This window comes from Lichenostomus cassidix, chromosome 1 (assembly GCF_008360975.1).
Source record: "Lichenostomus cassidix isolate B80296 chromosome 1, HeHo_3.0, whole genome shotgun sequence".
NCBI lineage: Eukaryota > Metazoa > Chordata > Aves > Passeriformes > Meliphagidae > Lichenostomus > Lichenostomus cassidix.
In genome coordinates, this window is record NC_139479.1 from 68,498,630 (window position 1) to 68,518,090 (window position 19,461).

Genomic DNA, 19,461 nt, shown 5'->3' on the forward strand with positions numbered 1-19,461 from the left:
GATCTTGTGGTCTCTCACACATCTCCTGCTATTAATCATGAGAGAGTGCTCAGACAAAATTTTGCTAGCGGTGCAGCTCTTAGAAAACTGCAAATAGCTTTGTTAAGTCAGCCTTGGAAAACAAAGGGCTGGAGAGGCTAGAGAAGTTATTACAGAGGTGGACTTAACATTTCAAGTCACAGAAGTTTTCCAGCACTGTCCTAGATGGCAAGGATTTTGCACAAATTTCTGTTGCAGTTTCCCTCCTGTCTCCTACTCTGGTCAGCACAGTTTAGGAATGGGTCTTGCCTTATGACCATCCTTAGTGATAACTATCAGCAGAAACCTCCCCCAGTTAAAGGAGTTTTATGGATCCTTTATGCTGTGTTGAAAGACCAGAGTAGCATAAAGGGACCAGCATTGCTTATCCACAGTAATCAATATATTCTAGGATAAAAAGTTAATACTGTATCTCATGCTATATTAACAGTTTTTTAATATTCATGTACTAATAGTATTTAAAATATCCATAAATGTTGGAATATTAGCTTAGTGAATACATTATTTTAATCCAAAACAGGGAAAATAACCCCCAGCTAAACCAACGGCATTAACCTTCCAATGCCAACTTGCTTTGCAGTAGAACATTATTTTAAAGAAAACTAACCCAAACAAATTTGTAAAAGCTAACCAAAGTACAGTGTACCTTGTTAAGACATGAGATAATGTGACTGAGGTCAATCCAAGGAGTACCCGCTTCTGTCACCTGATGGAAAAGGTGATCTCGAAAGAGCTTTAGTAAATACCTGTCTCCAGTTTCTGACCACGTTGGGTCCTTCTGAAACCTGGTGTAAAACAAAGGCTCATATCAAAGCTCAGTACGTTAAGAAAAGTCAAAACCCACAGATAGACATGACACTTCAATCTCAGCTAAGAGGTCTTACTGCACTTCTATATTGACTGTTATAAATTGCAATTAAATTAGTCTCCCCCTGCCAAAACCAGAAGATAACACACTCAAACTATCAGGTGCTAAAGCAGGCTTCCAAGATGCCTTCCAAGAGCCACAGAAAAATAATGGAAGCAAGAATAATCTGAAATAATTTTAACATGTGAATGTTAGAAACCTGCATTATAAACATAACTCTAAGTCTATGCAAAAGGATGGAAAACAGGCAATGAACACTTCATTTTGATATAGTTAGTTAATAAAAAACCATGGTAAAAATTCACTAGCTTAAAACCAGTATCTACATCCTTTGCTTCAGTTAAAGCAAGCTATGGATTTCCTCAAAAACTACTGCCACTGCCAAGAGAATGCTAAGAGAAACCATACTAAGTACAATTAAGCAACTTTGGCATATCTATTTGTAGCCTTCTCCACTCTATTTAAAGTTTTGGTCAAAGTTGCTTATCTAATTTTTCTCAAGGCTTCTTAAATAATCATTTCTCCAAGGGCAAATATGGGGAAAAATGTTCAGCCTAAATTTATGAGGGAAGAAACAGTGCATTGCAAAATGGGTTTTACATACTCTAAACCACAAAAACAAGTATTTCTTACTCTGGCCTCTCATTGATTGTTCCCAATTTTGCTAGAAGCCTAAACAACCTTCCATTTTGCACCTCCTAGAAAACAAGAAAAAGTTTATTAAGAGTTTCTGAAACAAAATTAAGACATTTACTTGCAAAAGGTAGTTGGTAATAATGCCAATGAAGCCCTAGTAATTACAAAGACTTACTTATTCGAAGAATTATTTTTTCAGAGATCAAATGCATTGTATTATGTATCACTAGTCCAAAGCTCATTTTAGGACTTAAATTATAATGAAGATTCAACAACGAATGATACCTTGCTGCCCCAGCAGGAACTGGATCAGGAAATCTGTTTAATTATGGAAATGTAAGTCTAGTGTCCTGCCAGCTTATACTTACAGGTATGCTAAACAAGTGAAACAAGAAAAATACAGGGCTTTATATATATACACACACGTGCACAGTTACAAGATATGCAGAAGTATGCAGTACACCACCTTATTTCAGGTAAAGATGAGAAGAAACAACCTACCAGATTTGTTTTTCAGAAATACTTTCCAGGCCATTAATAGTAAAAAGTTAGCAACAACATCAGACTAAGATTCAAATGATAATTGATTGCAAAAATAATTTTGAAACAAGTTTTTACAAAACAGTTAGAATTTAAGTCTTAGAGTATAAAAGATGAGTCAATAAATGACAGAAATAAAGCAATGACAATGAGGTCACACAGAGAACATTAGAAATGTAGGTGCTTAGAATACATGCAAGTGAAAGTTGATTTAGTATATTTTTCCACATGACTTAGGATGCAGTAAAAACAGTTACATCCTAGCTTACATTAAAAAATTAATTCAAAGTGTAAATCAAAGCTGTCAGGAAAAGATTCTCTTCTAATATTAGTCACATTCTCCAATGGCTTGGCTCTACAACATTATTCATGCTAAGATGCATCTCATTTCATGCATGATTATATTGATTTCAAATTAATTCAGTCTGGAGTAAATTACTGTGCACAGCTGGGTAAATAAAGTAGGTCAAGGTGATAACAGCTTGACCTTGGACAACCTATGGGTTGCAGGCTTCTATTAATAGTCTAAAAACATACTGGAGAACAACTTTTATCAAAGCAGTAGCTACGGTTAAGAGACTGACATGGAAAACCTACCCTGTTGAGCTAGCCAAGGCCTATTATTTTGTCTAACCTCAGAGTTACTTTTTGGTATGTGGTCTAATACACAACAGCCAAAACCACATCTGTGTGAAGGTCACTGCTAGCACATTCCCAGTCAATGATGACACAGCTGAGCAACAGCACTGGCACTGAATCTCCAGGTGGCCTCTCAGCAAGCTTAGCCTGTAAGGAGGGAGATATTCTCCACAGGGCTTGGATAAACTGAGGCTTTGACTGCTATAACACAGATATTAATGGAAAAGTGAGGAAGGAAAGGGATAGGATAATAGAGTCACTGCTCTGTGAAAAGTGAGCATTACAGGAGTAACAAGATTTCATGGCTTCATGAAAACGAAGATATTAACTATATATAAACCACTCCAAGCATCAGAAGTCCCTAAGCTACAGATGACTACATGCTTGGACAATATGAGAAGAAAAAAAAAGAAAAAGACTAGCATGAGTGATTTTTTTATAATACTCCCTTCAAAACATCTGCTTTGGGATATAATGAAGAGAGGGTACCAGGCTGGACTCAAGGGATACTACAGCTCTGACGTAAATGGAGGGGATGTGGTAGTACAAACAAGTTACATCATGACAGCTAATTACAATGTGGTATTTATCACTGCCAGGTAAAAAGCTATTGCCAAACTGGTGGATAAGCAACAACTTGGCTTTGTAGTAGCTCTGCCCACCTGCCAGTGATAAGCAACTGCTACAAGCAACCTGACTAAAAATACATAAAGCTTAGTGCTTATCACAGGGCAATCTCCATCTTTGCTATGGCAAAGAGTCCATCTGCCCAGCTTTTTGTAGGCACATAGGCCACCTTAACAAGAAATTATCTTAAATACCTCTAGAGAAGGATTAGGAGTTGATTCTGACAGAGGGGGCACCCAACATGTAGAGGTACATAGGTACTGCCTGGTTCTTCTACAGCTGTTTGCTTCTGAAATATTTCAGCACCTTTCATTAAGGAGTGAGAAACTTACCCTACTAGACAATAGTGGAGAAAGCGAGAGAACTAAGTTCATCAGAATCCCAGCCACTGGTCTAATGTCTCTTCAAAAGTTCTCAGTGAGGGGTTATAATGGAGTGGAACCACAGGTCTTGATTAAATCCTTATGTAACACCCTATCCCACACATTTTCAGGGCCATAAAAGCATTCCATAATGTTTATCAGTCCTGGCAGAAATCTTGCTGCCAGTGGCTTCTGACTAACAGACACCCTTTCCAGTTGGACAAATATACTCTGACTTGATGCAAAGTACATATTTCCTTTATACCTATCACTTGATACCTTGACTGAACCCCACAGACTAACCAGACCCCCACAGCAAAAGTGCACACTGCAGGAAACCTGAACATGGTATCTCCATGAATTAGAATTCATTCGGAAAGGAAAACATGTCAGAGAAGCAAAGGGACACAAAAATACAAACCTAAAAATTTAAGGGGCAACATTTGTTGCTGTATAACCTTTAGCACACATGATTACATGATGTACATGATACATGTCATGATCTACATGACGTACATGGCCTTATTTACTCACAATGCTACTTTTTAACCATGCTATAAAGAACATAATTTCCCCAAGACTTTTGGTTGGAAATGAAGATGTTACTTCAGTTAAAGCCCAGCTGAGGACATCTTAAAACTGGGCATTCTTGAAGCTTTGGGGCTTTCGAAAGCTTGAGCTTAGAGTTGTCAAGCAGATTACTTCGGTTAATAAACAAACAGAAGTAAAAAAAACCCAACCAAAAAGAAGCCAGTAGAAAAGAATCCCTTTTAAAAATACAGCTGTAAGAATACTGACTACAGGTGTTTCTGCAGGAATTACTACATTATTTACCTGCAGGAATTACTACATGATTTACCTTTGCTAGGTCTTCTTCTATAACATCATTTCGCATCTGAGCAGCATCCAACTGAGTATAGAATCGTGCACCAATCATAGGCATGATATCATTTACACTGCGAAGCCTGTTTTGGTCGGTCAGCAAATACCTGCCAAAAAACCCAACCCCCAAAAGATTACATTCTACAAATGCCAGAGATTATATCCCATTATGATTTTATAACTATTTGACTTTTTTTATTTAATACACAAAGTTGATAATTGTTGTGTTTCTTAAAAGAAGATATCATCAGCGAAAACAAATGTTAACTTACATGTATAATTGACGCAGTTAAACAAGACAGGAGTATACATTCATGAAACTGTGCAGTTCATCCCACTCAAACAGCAAGAACATATACAAAAATAGAGAGAACGCATGCAGATTCTGATTGTAATGCAATTGTTTTTCAAATGAGGGAAGGAACAAAGACTTCTACTTTTCCCACTCAGGCTGCAAGGGGCAAAAGGCTGACTATACAGAAACTACACAAAAATAATATGCAGCCAGAAAAAAATAGCACTCAAACTTTTGGCCAAAAAGGCAATGTGCCTATTTCTCAATACCTTGTGAAAGTGTAAGAAGATTAGCACATTGCTATTGTAGAGAAAAGGCAATCAGGCCTGGTATTGAAGACATCTTAAATGCTTGCTGTGTTTATACTCCCAATTCTTACTAGGAGCTTTACCAGCACTACACAAAAAATGATATCAATGTTTAACAGTGCACTGACTATGCAGGCAACTCAACAGTAGATTTATCTGTAATCTTACTTGCATCTAAAAATCCTATTTGATGTTTGCATTTGTATACGTAAAAAAAGTTGCAATTTCCTTTAAAAGATTTATTAAACAAACTTACAAAATCAGATTCTTCAGATCAGAGGAATAGTTGATTGTCACCAGTTCCATTGCTTTCTGCAAATTCTCTCTCTGAATTCCTGATAAAGAATTGCAAGCCAAAGCCAACACAACTTTCCCCAGGGAGATCAGATCTGCTTGCTAATAGGGAAAACACACACACAGATAAGATTCTCAGTATAGATAAATACTACATATGGTACTCGATGGTATTAAAGAGAGACAGTTCTTCAATAACCTTAGAAGAATTTGAGCAACTAAAGTAAGTAGTATTCAAATCAGTTCAATATGATTGTTCAAGTTACAGTAGTTAAAATGTACAGAGGAAAATCTGTCCTGACACCTAGCAATTTTTAGGTACTATATTTATCTTTGAACAAATAAAATTTACTTATTTTTAGCTTGCTTAAGGACCGCAGCAGAGAGAACTGTGTAGTGAGCAAAAGCTCTGGAATGTGGTTCTCTGAACCACCCACCTGCTCAATCCTGACAAGTCAAGGAGTTGGTGGCAAATAGAACAAATCTTCTCAATTTGAGATGTAGAAATTAAAGGATTATTTGTTGAACTGAAACCAGCATTGCTGGATTAGTATCCATTCAAACTAGCCATGCAGTGTGAATCTCATACTGGAATCCACACCACATTCCAGCAGATGATATTACCATCTTAAACTGCTCAAATATTTTCATCTCTGATGGCCGTGTGAAAATATCTGAACTGTGTAAAATAACTAGACAGGCCTGTATGGCTGACAAACTGAGCAGCATCATGTGTTATGAAGAAACCTTTGCATTACTGAAAACTTTTGTTAAAAGCAGCACTGCTCTTAAAAGATGAATGCTGGATACAGCCTGCTTTGCCATAACAGAAAATTCTGCCCATGTTCATAGCCAGCCATGAGGAAAGATTTTGAAAAGCTGTTACAGGTTTTAAAGCCCATTGCTAAAAGCAAAAGCCTAATTTTGTAGCAAACAATGACATTCATAGGAAAAGCTGAACTGGTTCTTTCTGTGGAAAGGCTTTCAACTGCACACAGCTTGGTCAAACTTAAAACACCTGCAGCTTTCCATGCCGGATACATGCCTCAGAATGAATTTGACAGTCAGGTAGAGTACGAGGTGAGAATTTTTCTGAGGGTTTTTTTTGAGAAAATATTTTTCAAAACTAAAAAGATGAAAGCTGCTAATAATTATGAACACCAGCTCCATAGCTTAGAGCAAGGCCAAGCCACTTAGCAGACAATGCAGTTATACAATAAAATCCACCTTCTGTCATTTCTGTAAGAAAGGCTGAAAATCTGACAGCACTGCAACATTAAAAGTTCTGGTTAGAATTTGGCAGCTTTAAAAAAGCTGTGAAGGTGAACGTGCCACAGGCCCTCACAGCTTTTCCACCCAGAGGCATAACCACACTTGCTGCCTCTGGCTGCAGTAGCTGAGCAGAGCTTTCCCTGAAGCCATGTCTCCCAGGTGCTGAGGGACAGAGAAAAATACCAAACCATTTCAGGTCTCTCAAAGTCCCTGCTGTTCCTATTTCAAGTATGATTAAGCAGCACAATTTGAACGTGGATACACAATATGTCAGAAGTCAAAAAGCGTATTATTCTTGTAGCTAATGAACACAGAAACAGGATGTAGAAAATGAGACTGAAATAAGGGCAAAGTGGTTGATAAGCAGGTGGGACTGGCATTTGCTAGACTATTTCCTAAGCAACAAGGAATTCCTGAGTATCAGCATTCCTTTTTCCTTTGGTAAAGAGAAGTTAATCAAAGCAATAAAACCCCATTTTGGTGTGAACTTGCTTCCACTACCAAGCAGTCAACTTAACTAGCACAGAACACTGCTATAGGTCTTAACAGAGGATTTTTGTTGATGCCATATCTAGAGATGTGTGTCACCTGAGACAATGGCATTTTCATTATGATTTTTTCCTCCAAAAAGACTTGAAAGAAATATATATTTGTATTAACCACAGTCTTACTTCTTTCTGCAGTCCCCTACTTTACACTTAGTACCTTTCAGCTTTTAGCACTTCATAAAGATTTATCCTATATAAATTCTGCATCATCACACAACCCTAAGTCGCTTAAAATATACAACGTTGGGAAAGTCACAATGGAAATGCAGTCTTCCTTTGCACAGATGATTTCATAATACAGATTGCATTAGATTTTAAAAATGGTTGAGAGTCTTCCATTTAACATCAGACAGGAAATTCTAAATTTGAGCCTTGAGGGGTTTTGAGCATTTAATTTTTTGTTTTGCAAATTACATCTACCAGAAGAACTGGCACAGAGGATACAACACCCCAATGCAGCTTCAAACACACAATTTTTACATTACAGCTAATAATTAGCTTGTTTTAGATGCAAAAGTGGCTTGGATTCATCCCACTTATTTTAAGAACTTCAAGCATTCAGTCAAGAGTCTGATTGATTTAAGATATATCTGTAATTTTGTAAGACAATTCAGATTTCGAGCCAGCTGAACTGCTCTCTGGAGGCACTTCACTATTCACTGACAGCTGAAGCCCTGAAAGAAAATGTTATCACAATACCCAATGTTTGCAGTTTTACAAGTGCACAAAACCAGGCAATACTTTTCCTTTGTGGCTGAAGAATCAGAATCTCAAGCTGGAAAGATCCCATAAAGTTCAGGATTTCTGAGAGTCAGATTACTGTTTTAGAAGCAACTAAACTACCACCCACTGACCAACTCTGTCCATTCAGACAGGGTACACAACTTCCCAGAAGCTGGGTTACACCATTCTTTCTGTAAGGAAGCAATCCATCCACTTATGCCTATTAAGTCCTAACCTTTCCTCTGAAAATATCAGCATATTTAGCTCTTACTGCTTCTTGGCAGAGAATGGTTATAGAAGGCACACAAAAACTACTAGACTTCCTTGGAGTAGGAAGACCAGAAATATATGCCGTATTCCTGCAGTAGCCTGGCTAGTGCAAGGTACAGATCAATATTAGGTACAATCATGTCCCTGTTTATACTCCCTAGTGTGCTCTGCATGCTCCTATGGATCACACTGGTTCCTTTTGCCACAGATCAGACAGAAAACTTCTGCTATGGTAACTATCACCAGAGACCATGAAGTCATACTAAGTTGATTCTTCACTTCAAGGAAAAGCTTTACACCTTCTAAGTACAGGCAGCCTTTTGTTAAAAAAAAATGCACCTTGCATATAACTAATACCCATTTAATTAGTAATTAATTTCATACCTGTAACCCATACCAACATAATTTTTTGTCTCTTGAAAGCTTTGCTAGTAAAGATTTTATCACTGTTTAGTTCATTGATAGAACTATTAAATACCATTACACTAAAAATCAGTCCTAGAAGATAAATTCAGAAACAGCCCCCTTCATTAATGTCTCCCTGTTACCAAGTGAATTTCAAGTTAGAAATTTAAAGGTTAATTGCATAGCTACCCTTTCTTAATTTTTTATTATTAAATATGTATGTCCTGCTATGCCAAATGCCGCAGAGATATCTCAACATTTTATATGCTTGATTTTACCAGCCAGACATGTGAGCTATTAAAATAAAACTTATTTTTGACGGGATCCATTTTCCAGAAGCTCTTTGAAACCAACATTACCTTTTCTTTTGTTTTATCTTGTTTCACTGCCATGCTTGGATCAGTATCAGCTCATCCACACTCCAGTTCTGTGGATTCACTTATACTTTTAAGTTCTGGAATTGCTCTCCAAGTTCCTACTTTTTGGTGGGTTTTTTTAGAGCCAGTATTAACACTTGAGATGCCGCTTCAAACTAGTTTCTTTAAATTTGGGAAGCTGCATGTGAAAGATATTTTGGTTTGCTAAATTGAAAATATTTACTTTAAGCAAAAGTAACCTTATAGCCCTTGCTAAAACAGTAAAACTTACATTCTCTTATTTTCGTAAAGGGGAGGACTCATGTTATTTCAAGTACAGAAATATTTATTAAATCTTTTAATTGTCTCTTATATCACCATTTAGTTTTCCCATCTGTACTTTGCAACTGACTGTCACAAGACTTATGGACTGAGGGAGGCGAGAAGTGGTGTACTGCAATTTATACAGGTTTAACCCCTGGTTTTTAATGCAAGTGGCCATTCAAATTTCATTTACTTCTTTTTAGCTTCCCTTATTGTTGCCTTTATCTAACACTTAAATGATCATAGAGATTATTGTATTTAACACAGATTGTAAACAACAATTGCATTGCTTTTACATAACCCCTTGCTGTTTTGGCCAAAATCTCTCTCTATATTAACCATGGGAAATAGCTAGAAATGGCAAATGCTAACAAAAATACCTTTCTCCACTGAAGACAACAACAAGGAAATGCATATTAGATGGGAAGTAAACCAAGAGATAACCTACGTTTTAAACAGTCACAGGAGTCCCAGAGGAATTCAGGAACTGGGTCATGGATCAAGAGGAAAAAGGACAAGCAGCAGCTGCTATTTTGTAATTTTATCTGGCTAGGGCAAACAAACGTAGAACATGAGAAATGACTCCTGAATTTCAAGGAATTAACTCAGTCCAGCATCTCTGAAGGAAGAAAACGCCATACTGTATTTACTAATTGCAGTTAAGATCTTCCAAATTATGTATTTAGGAGCAATTCTTTCCTGGTTTAACAGTGCAACTTGAACAATTTGAATATTAACGATGTATAAAACAAGAGTAGCCATTCCCCCTGAACAAATCTAGGCATTATCAAGCAAGTCAGCTGCCAAGTGTTGGGCTGCTATGGTGGTAAGTGCTTTTGACAGATTTGTGTACCTCCAAGTATTTTTAGATTTGTATCTCCAAATATTTTAAATGTTTTGCTTTACTTGAATGTCATATCTAAGAAGGATCCCTTTCCAAGCTGCAATTAAAATAGAGAAGTACTTAGATGAAAAAAAAAAAAGTTATGTTCTAGGACATGGTCTCCAACAAGCTAGTTTCTGCTGGCCAAAGTTCAAACATTTCAGTTATTACCTGAAGACTCTGAATGAGCAGTTTTCTCACAGTGGATAGGCTCAATTAATGAAAATAAATTAAATCCAACTCCCTACTGTAGTCTTTCACTCCCAGTACAGACAGGGTATGTGATGACTGCTGAAGTAATGTACTTTACCCTGAGGGGAAGTTAGGGAAAGAGGCACTCCTGTACACAGTGATGCTCCAGATGACTGTGGAACAGTTTTTGTTAAGTCTAAAGGGGTTCTTCTTAATTCAGGAATTATGCAGAGTCCACGCTTCAGAGAACACCAGGAGAGCACGGAAAAACTAGGAGCCCAAAATAAACACACACTAGAATCTTTTAGATGTGAGGAGAGGGCCTAAATGCAGTTAATTAAAAGATCTCTTACTCCTCTCTGAACAGGTATTCAACACTTAGTTATTTAGGCTAAAATCACAAAAGACAGAGCAAAAGCTAATATTGAATAATTATTTTTTATCTGTAGCACAAAATGTAAGATTTTTCTTCTCCTTTGTTTAAAAAAATTCTATTTCCAATAATTTCTGACTTTAGTTTATTAAATATTATATTTCAACCTGTTCGGTAAGCTTGCTGAGATTTTTAGAAGCAGAAGATATAAAAATGAGCATTCACATTTCTAAATTACAAGCAAATTTGAATAATGTATGGCAGAACCAAGGTCAAATCAGGAACGAAAAAACAGTCACTTACAGATAGATACACTGGACTACAGTTCAATTAAAGTCGTCTTCAAAAAAACAAAAACAAAAAAAAAAACAAAAACAAAAAAAAAAAAAACCACACTGGTTTGCAGTAGTCCCTTTGCCAAGCCACCAACCTGTGGCACTGTTGTCTTACCTGAAACTGAGCCATTAGTGCCAGTGGATTATTTTGACTGTTGTCAAATGTCAAAACATCAAAGATTCCAACACAATTAACTCGCAACCTTTAGGAATGAGAAAAGAAAAAGGAACAATTACCATTAAACTTTATTCGTTACTCAGTTTTTCCTCCAGCATTCATTGAGTGGTTTGATATGATAAAAGTCATCAGCACTTAGCAAATTACTATGCAGCAGAAAAAACCTGATTTTACTATTTGATAAAACGCACAGACAGTATTCAGTTTACAAATAAATCAACAAATTTCTAAACTGACAGTCGTGGGTCTGATCTGTAGTTTGAGGATAATGTGTAAGTCTCCCCAAAATATGTTTTAAAAGACCTTTAAAAAAATCAAAATTACAAGCTTTCACACACTGCCTCATGCCAGTTAAGTGAACTTAGTAGCTATCTATGTATCAGGTGCACAGTCAGCAGCTGCCATGAACACAGGTGACACAGTGAGACTGAATGCTTCCATTACCTTGTTTTGCCCGTTACCAGAATCTTTGTTGGATCCATAACTCTGCACGCTAGTCCTGCTGTGTGAATGGTCCGTAAGGCAGAGCTGAGCTGCACAATATATGCCCATATCAAAGACTCCGGAAGCAATCCTGCGTGCTGCCGTGGCAGAGGTCCATCATGCTGACCTAGAACCAAATCATTGTAAGCATCAATAGAGCTCCTGTGCAAAAAGCAAATTACAACATCTTGAATTATACAATTCACTTGCATATTTATTTCATTTTACTTTTAATAGTCCTTGAAAGGCACATCTACTGTGCTTAAAGGTAAGTTTGGGAGCAGATTTTTCTTCACTGGTTGGTTTCAGCTGTGGTTTTTTGAAAATGTTGACAATTCATTAGGCATTATCACTCTCATATTCAGGGAAATGATTATGATTTTTGAAGTTTAAAATGAGCACTGGTTGGAAATTGCTCAAAGTAGATGGTACATCAAAATATGAAGATACTCCAGAAGTAAAAACACCAATATCCTGAAACAAAGAGTATGTACTGCAATAGCTGCAACAGATCCCATTTCACCTCCTTTATTGCAGGAAGGCTTTCCAATTAAACATTTTCTATCATCTGATTAAAAAAAAAACCAAGCTAATTTTAAACTACATGGGCAAATCAGACAAAGATTTGGTGACTAAACATCACTGAACACAACTTCATATATGTTCTGTTGTGACACAGCTCCTTGACAAATCACAACTGCGTGACCCCTATTCAGTGGGTCATACAATATCAATGTATTGCTCCCCTTCCAAATGGATTTGTAGTTCTCCTTTCAAAAATAAAACTCAGTCTTTGTAAATACACACTCAAATTCTACATTGCAAAGAAGTTCTGAATAATACTGAGTCACAGATGAAAAAATGAAGGTATAGATAACAAATGTTACTCTTAGTATGATGTGTGTAATTCAAAGAAGTTGCCATCGTTTTCCTTGCACAAAGCTGTAGCAGAAGAAAATACATCCAGAGCAAGACTGTACATCCCAATTTTGCAAACCTCAATGGTGATTTCAAGAGGTTGCCTCAGTACAGATTTTGCTAATTTTGAGACCAGTAATATCACCAGTATTTAGTAGAATCATGTAAGCATCTGAGTCAGTTTCACTGAAAACTGACAGCTCTCTTCTCTAAACATTTTTTGTTTGTTTGGGGTTTTGGAGGAGGGGGGTGTTTGGGTTTTTGATGAGTTTTTTTGTTTTCTTCTTGTTGGTTGTTTTTTTTGGTTTTGAGTTTCTTTCCCCTTTTCCCACAGGACCATATCAATATCTCTGCATTTGCTTAAGCAAGCCTATGTATGCCTGCATGGATATACACACATAAAATATTCGCAGAGTGAAAAAAAGTGTTTGGAATAGAATTTAAAAGTAATTATTTACCTGGAAATTTTACTGACTTTGAGGTGACGGGCTGCAAGTGTTCTCAGCTTTCATTTCAGAGCTTTGCTTTGTCCATTTTTAAATTTTAGTTCACCTTTTAAGTTTAAGATGCTTTGGTTTAGATTATGAAGACCAAGACACTGACTCTTTTAAAAAGCAATAAGCCTGGCATGTCTACTGAAAGCTGAATATAATGAGATATTGTTTATTTTTTCTGGCCTCCTGATGAATCTTTATGCAAATCACTTGCCACAAAACCAGCATACCAGAAATCTCATGAAGCAAACTTTTCCATCATAATTCTCCCTTCTTCAGCATGACAAAAATGGTAAGATAAAATGACAGAGGAGATACAACCTCATGTATTAGTTGAGACTCTCTCTCTTTACTACTTGCTGTAGAATGCACTTTATATTTGGTCAACAGCAACATGTGTAGTGAGTTGAATAAGAATGTGCATGGATACTGTAACATAGTTACATCTGTATGAAGCAAGTCCCGAATAGAAATTTTGCAGTAATATCCCAGAGAGAAAAGCCAAAACTTGGGAATTATTTTTCTGCATGCATAACAGCACCTGCCCTTTGATTTTCAAATTAAGACAATGTAACAAAGAGAATATCCAATATCCACTGAAAGACCAGAGCTCAACACAGCTTCTCCTCATCTATCAGAAAATCTCAAGCAACATTATTTTACTACTGGAAAAACTCATTTGAGGCTACAGCCAAATCTAGGCTGCTGCTTTCACATCAGTTGGCTGCATTCCACATTCACATACACTGAACACACAAGCTAAAACACCGGGAGAACCCGTTTTGAAATGCCCTCTTACATATCTACCTGTTCAAAATAAGCAAGATATAAAGCAGCTCAGTTTGCTGCAATGCTGACTATGATGTACGTCCCAAGAGGCACATCAGACCTGCCACAGACAGAGCTTGAGCAAGGACCCAAGGAGATGAGACTCCAAAGTTTGCTCTTCAGCAGAAAAGCACAGTTGGAAAGCTTTCCAAACAGCGCTGAACACAAGGAGTATCACAAAAATATAAGTAAACATTATCAAAACAACTAGAGCATTGCTTGAAAAAGCGGTGTTTTAGAGATTCTGTGGTTGAGTTGCAAAGGCTTCCAACTGCAGCTACAACAAGCAAAATTTCAGACTGCATTCTTCCCACCTACTGCAGGGCAGACTCACCTCTCCCAATGGTTTCATCTCTGAGATGTAGAACACAGACACTAATGGAAAAGATTAAAAATTTAAAAACTGCCATTTCAAAAACACAGGCTATCCATTATTTTTCCTCGCCACATTGGGATAAACATAAATAAATAAAAACGCTGACAATTATTTTTAAGTTCTGTGGTATGCTGTTCTCAACAGAACAAAAAAACTACCCTCTGCACTGGCGTCCATGTGTATATTAAGTTTTTGCTTGTTAAAGCATTCAAATGAAATTCTGTTCTCCAGAGCAAGTATAGATCTAGCAATAGTCCTGGGATGCAAAGGAAGACCTGGGAACACCAGCAGTAGGACCTGTTTCATATCATCAGGAACACCGTCAGAAAGCATGATAAGAAACAGTAATTCTGACAAAATTATGAAGAAAAAAAAAAAGCCAAATTAAAGATTTATCTGTTTATTAAATTGAACCTCTCAGGCTTGTAAACCAGTCTTTTACACTGAGAACCATGAACTGTTCAGTGTTTACTTGAGTTTTACTTTTACTCAGTGTTCCTGAGTTAAAGTACTGAAAACAAGACAACAGCAGTAGCCTTCATTTCTCCTTCAGGGAAACTTGGATTTTGGTTTTACATTTCCCAGTTTTCAATATACAGAAAGGTTCTGAACTACTATAGTGCAGCAATATATTTTGTAAAAAATCTGAAGCCACTAAAAACTTGAACTTACTTTGAAAAAGTAAGTACTTTGCAGCTTTTGGCAAAGGTATTTTAGGATAATTATTAGTCACATATTTTGTCTTCAAAAACATCATGCTGACTGTCAGTATTCATATATTCTTACTCCTCATCACAGTCTATTCATAGTCATCACACAAATTATTTCTTTTTCAATGGAAGGGGTATTTTATAAAAAAACATTCAGCATGCAGGGATGCAAAAACCGTAAAGTCAGCAGTGAAGTCCATTTTTGTGCATTACATACTACTATTAATGTGTCAAAAGGAAAGCAAGTTTCCCAGACCATGTTTATCTTCATTAGAAAGTATTTGTTTGCTGAAGAGCAGAGATTGCGGTAGAAAATTCCTAACAGCACATACATCAACATTTAATTGCTCAGAGTGTTTCAAAGCAGACCAAAGGACATATCAAAGGCATGCTTATCTCTGCCAACCACAAAAACTCATCAGTACAAACCTTTCTGGCAGCTGCCAATAGTTACTGTTAATTTGCCAGGATTTTCTGGCTGTTAAGTTTTAAAGTGCATACATTCAGAATTTGGTTTACCGTTCTACTATTGGACTGTTAAGAGCGCAGTTTCAGTACTTTTGGGTTAACTTGCTAATGCAAAGAGAATATGACTTCTGCAGAGATAAATGCACTAATATGTACCATAATCTGAAGCCACGAAATATCAGAAAGGTGGAAGAAACCAAAAAGTTCCAGAACAACAGATTTAATGTTTAGAGTATGAAGAAGCATTTTGAGGAAATATGAGAAGTGAGAATAAAATGGAAAGAAACTTTTCAAATAAATGTACTTTGAGTAGAAATTAACTAAAAATTCAGATTCCTGATTTTAAAATTTGTGCAAATTTAGTAAAATATGACAGAATAATGTTGGATTATCACACTGTACCACCTGAAGAAAGAGGAGGTATCATTGAATAAAAAACACAAGGAACAAATTCTGCTGCATTCAGAAGTTACAGAGACATTAGTTTACAGCATAAAAAGAAATGTAAGCTGCTATTTTTCTCCCCTACAGCAAATCTCTTCCAAGATAGTTCTGCAACAAGGTCTGTAAATAACATGGCAAGAAGAAAACACCCAAGAAGACTGACCACATTGACACATTGGCATGCAAGACAGCCATGTAAACCATAATCCTCATCTTTTAACTATCAAGGTCCCTTGTTGCCAACTGAAGCGTTCAACATAAATAAGGTTGCATACCTGAAATCAAATTCTCTGAGTTCACTGATCAGGTTCACAGTGTTGTGCCTCCTAAAATCTTTAAAAGCAATTGTACTAATCTGGGCCTCATGCTGCAGAGTACCCAACTTCCATCCATTCCCCTGCTTCTCTTGGGAGTCTCCTCTAGGCAGGCAGACGGCCAAGAAACTCTGTGAGGGGATGGAGAAAGGATCCGTGAAGGCAGGCAATTCTGAGAAATCAAGTTATAGGTATGCAATCTTATTTTTCTCTCTTAAATTGCTCCTTCTACTGAGGGCCAGACTAGAAACAGCAGGTATTTAAAAAAAAAAAAAAAAAAAGCAAGGCAAAGATATGCAGAAAGATTTGGCAAAATTTGGGAATTGACGTAACTTTTCCCCTAATTTACCTATCAAAAGGATTGAAAGTGCAAGTAATAAGTGCCATGGTCAGAAGACAGTTATCTTCCCTACATATCCCTGTAAGCTCTTTTGCGACAGCTCATTTGAATTAAATAATACTATGGTTTGAAAAGACATTAATGTCTTATTTCCAACTTCCCAGATTATTCCTGCCTATAAAAGAAAGTTGAAGTAGGCCAGATAAAGGCTCCAGATAGCCCACTAGCCTCTTTCAAAGACACATATGCTAAAGTCAACTTGCAGTGAATACTGAAGTGTACAAATGTAAACAAGTAAAATATTCTATTAGTCTCCAATGATTTGCAGCCCAGAAGTAGGTATCATGTCTTTGCAGTCCCCAAATATTTCTCCTCCATGAATAAGCCCACTTTTCCCTTGAATGTAGGCAAATGTTCACAATAATCTGTGAAAAAGTCCCATGGCATAATTATCTTTACACAGCTTTTGAATTTGCTACCAGTACTAGTTTCATTGGTCAGTCTTTAGTTTCAGGCTGGAAAAAATAGCAAACTATTGTTATTCTTTTCTTCTTTATTCCAGATGATTTTTCCGACACCTATTATATTCCAGTCATTTTTAACCCCATTTAACTCCTTTCCATCTTTAAAAGCATGAAAAGCACTATTCCACTTTGCTGTTCTTCATCCAGCTGTTCCACACCTTTGATCATCCCTGTCACCTCTTCGCAACTTCTTTGCTGCTCTTTTACACCCTTCAAAATACACAAGGAGGACCACAACTACAGACAAGAGTCTATCAGACACACACATCTTGAATACAAGGTCTTCCATTTCATTGCTCCTCTCTTTATAAGCTATAACAATCTATTTCCTATTTACTGCCATTCAGGAAGAGAACTGTATTGTCCTTGATCTACTTAACTACGGTCCCAGATCTATTACTGAGTGGCAACAGTCCCAACAGAGGCCATCATTTTATGTTTAAAGCTAGAGTTACATTTTTCCCTTGATCGCATTGGTTTACATTACATCACCTGCTATATTATTGGTAGGAGTCCCAGTCTTGTAAGATCCTTCTGCAGTCAGTCACAATTGGCCTTTGTTTTTAACAATCCAAATAATCTGCTATTACCAGCAAACTTTGAGAGACCATTTATCTTCAGTGCAAGTACATGAATATGTCAAGATACAACTTCCAGGACATCTTGTGAGACCCCATCAGTAATCTTCACTGTTCACTCTTTCTGTTTCCAATATTCTAACCAGGCATTAACCTAACTGAGAACTTTCTCTGTCTTATGATTACTTAGGTTCTTTTAAAGACTGTTGGACTTCACTGAAAACCCCAAGGTCTTATCTGCTGGATTTTCCTTTAAAGACCTTTGAAAGATTAATGAGACATGACTGCCCTTTATAGGACCAAAACTTAATTATTTTCCAGTATGATGAAAGAATGTGTTCCCAAGAATTTTATTGTAACTTCTATTATTTTAGCTAGAAAAGATATAATTCCCCAGAGAGATACAAAAAGATAACGAGGACTGATTTACATGGAAATTGAAAACCATGACTAGGAAACACTCAGAAGTCTAGTCCTGCACGTAACAGCCATTAACCCAGCAGTAGATCTTCCAGTTTTATCTCACCAAATTGGTTTCACATCAGGCTCATTGAATCTGTAATTGCATTCTTTGATTTGCCACAGGATATGACACATCAAACTAGGGTTTCCTCTGTCTGAGATATTACCACCAAAACCAGTAGTGGGAATCAAGTTCCATCTCCACTTATACTGGTCAGCTCAGTGCAAAGTCGGTGAGAATTATGCAATATATAAGGTAACCACAAGTCTTTGAATGTATATAAGGTATCTTCAAGTCTTTGAATTTATTCACACACTACCAAACCACTATACTCTGATGTAAAAGATAGCCAAGAAAAGTTTTACATCTCAACCTTTGAAACAGTTTGAATTCACAGCTAAAGGCTCTAATTTCAAAAGAAACAAGAAAAAAAAAACCCCTTAGCTCCTGTTTCTCTTCATATGCTGGCAGCCTAAAGATATTTAGGGAAGATCTTCCCTAATTAAAAAAATAAAATAAAACAGGCCACATCACAGTCTCTGGTCACCCCTAGTGCTGGATCTAATTTCAGGGTTGGTCCTGCATCAAGCAAGAAATCCGTCGAAAGAAGCTCTGCGGGGTATCTTTCTACCTCAAGTCATTCTGTGATTCCATTCAGCTGTGACCACCTCTCTTTCTCAGCATAGCACTCTTGTGTTCCAGACAACACCTGATCACAGTTTGTAGGACTGCAGGGGTCATGAACTGGTCCTAACAGGCAGAATCATTGACAGCACACTGTTTTGTGGCTAAAGCCACAAGCATATGAGCTCCACTGGGCAACTTGCTGAGCCACAGTCCATGCTGTGACAGATTATATTTATGAATGTTGGTGTAGCTTTAGTGACTCCATTGAAGCTATAGTATAAACATGATTAAAAAACTTAAAAAAATCAGACCTAAGATGTGAAGTTGGTGTCTGAAAAGAATATGCTACAGGAATTTTTCAATCCATTTCTTGTCTTAACTAGTGCTTCACATTTCAAACCATCAAACAAATTGCTGTCTAATTATTCCTCATAATACTAGTGAGGAAAAAATAGAAGGCCAGGACACCTAAAGAGCAAGCATCAAGTTGGCATAGCATACCTTTAGAATTTTGGAATCATCACCATAAAATGTTAGGTGTTACC

General features: G+C 36.9%; 1 protein-coding gene across 5 annotated transcripts in view; it reads right to left on the reverse strand.

Moving 5' to 3' along the window:
• PAN3 (poly(A) specific ribonuclease subunit PAN3) overlaps window positions 1–19,461 on the reverse strand; it is an 80,164-nt gene that overhangs the window by 5,243 nt on the left and 55,460 nt on the right. For all 5 annotated transcript variants that reach the window (XR_014852641.1, XM_085062309.1, XM_085062286.1 and 2 more), the window contains 6 exons: window positions 11,794–11,959; window positions 11,287–11,374; window positions 5,453–5,592; window positions 4,571–4,700; window positions 1,541–1,605; window positions 686–824 (listed from right to left, as the gene is read on the reverse strand). Coding sequence is in view for 4 of the 5 variants with exons in the window: in XM_085062309.1 (XP_084918435.1) it covers window positions 686–824; window positions 1,541–1,605; window positions 4,571–4,700; window positions 5,453–5,592; window positions 11,287–11,374; window positions 11,794–11,959 (728 nt within the window). In the remaining variant the exon portion in view is untranslated. The remainder of the gene's footprint in view (window positions 1–685; window positions 825–1,540; window positions 1,606–4,570; window positions 4,701–5,452; window positions 5,593–11,286; window positions 11,375–11,793; window positions 11,960–19,461) is intronic.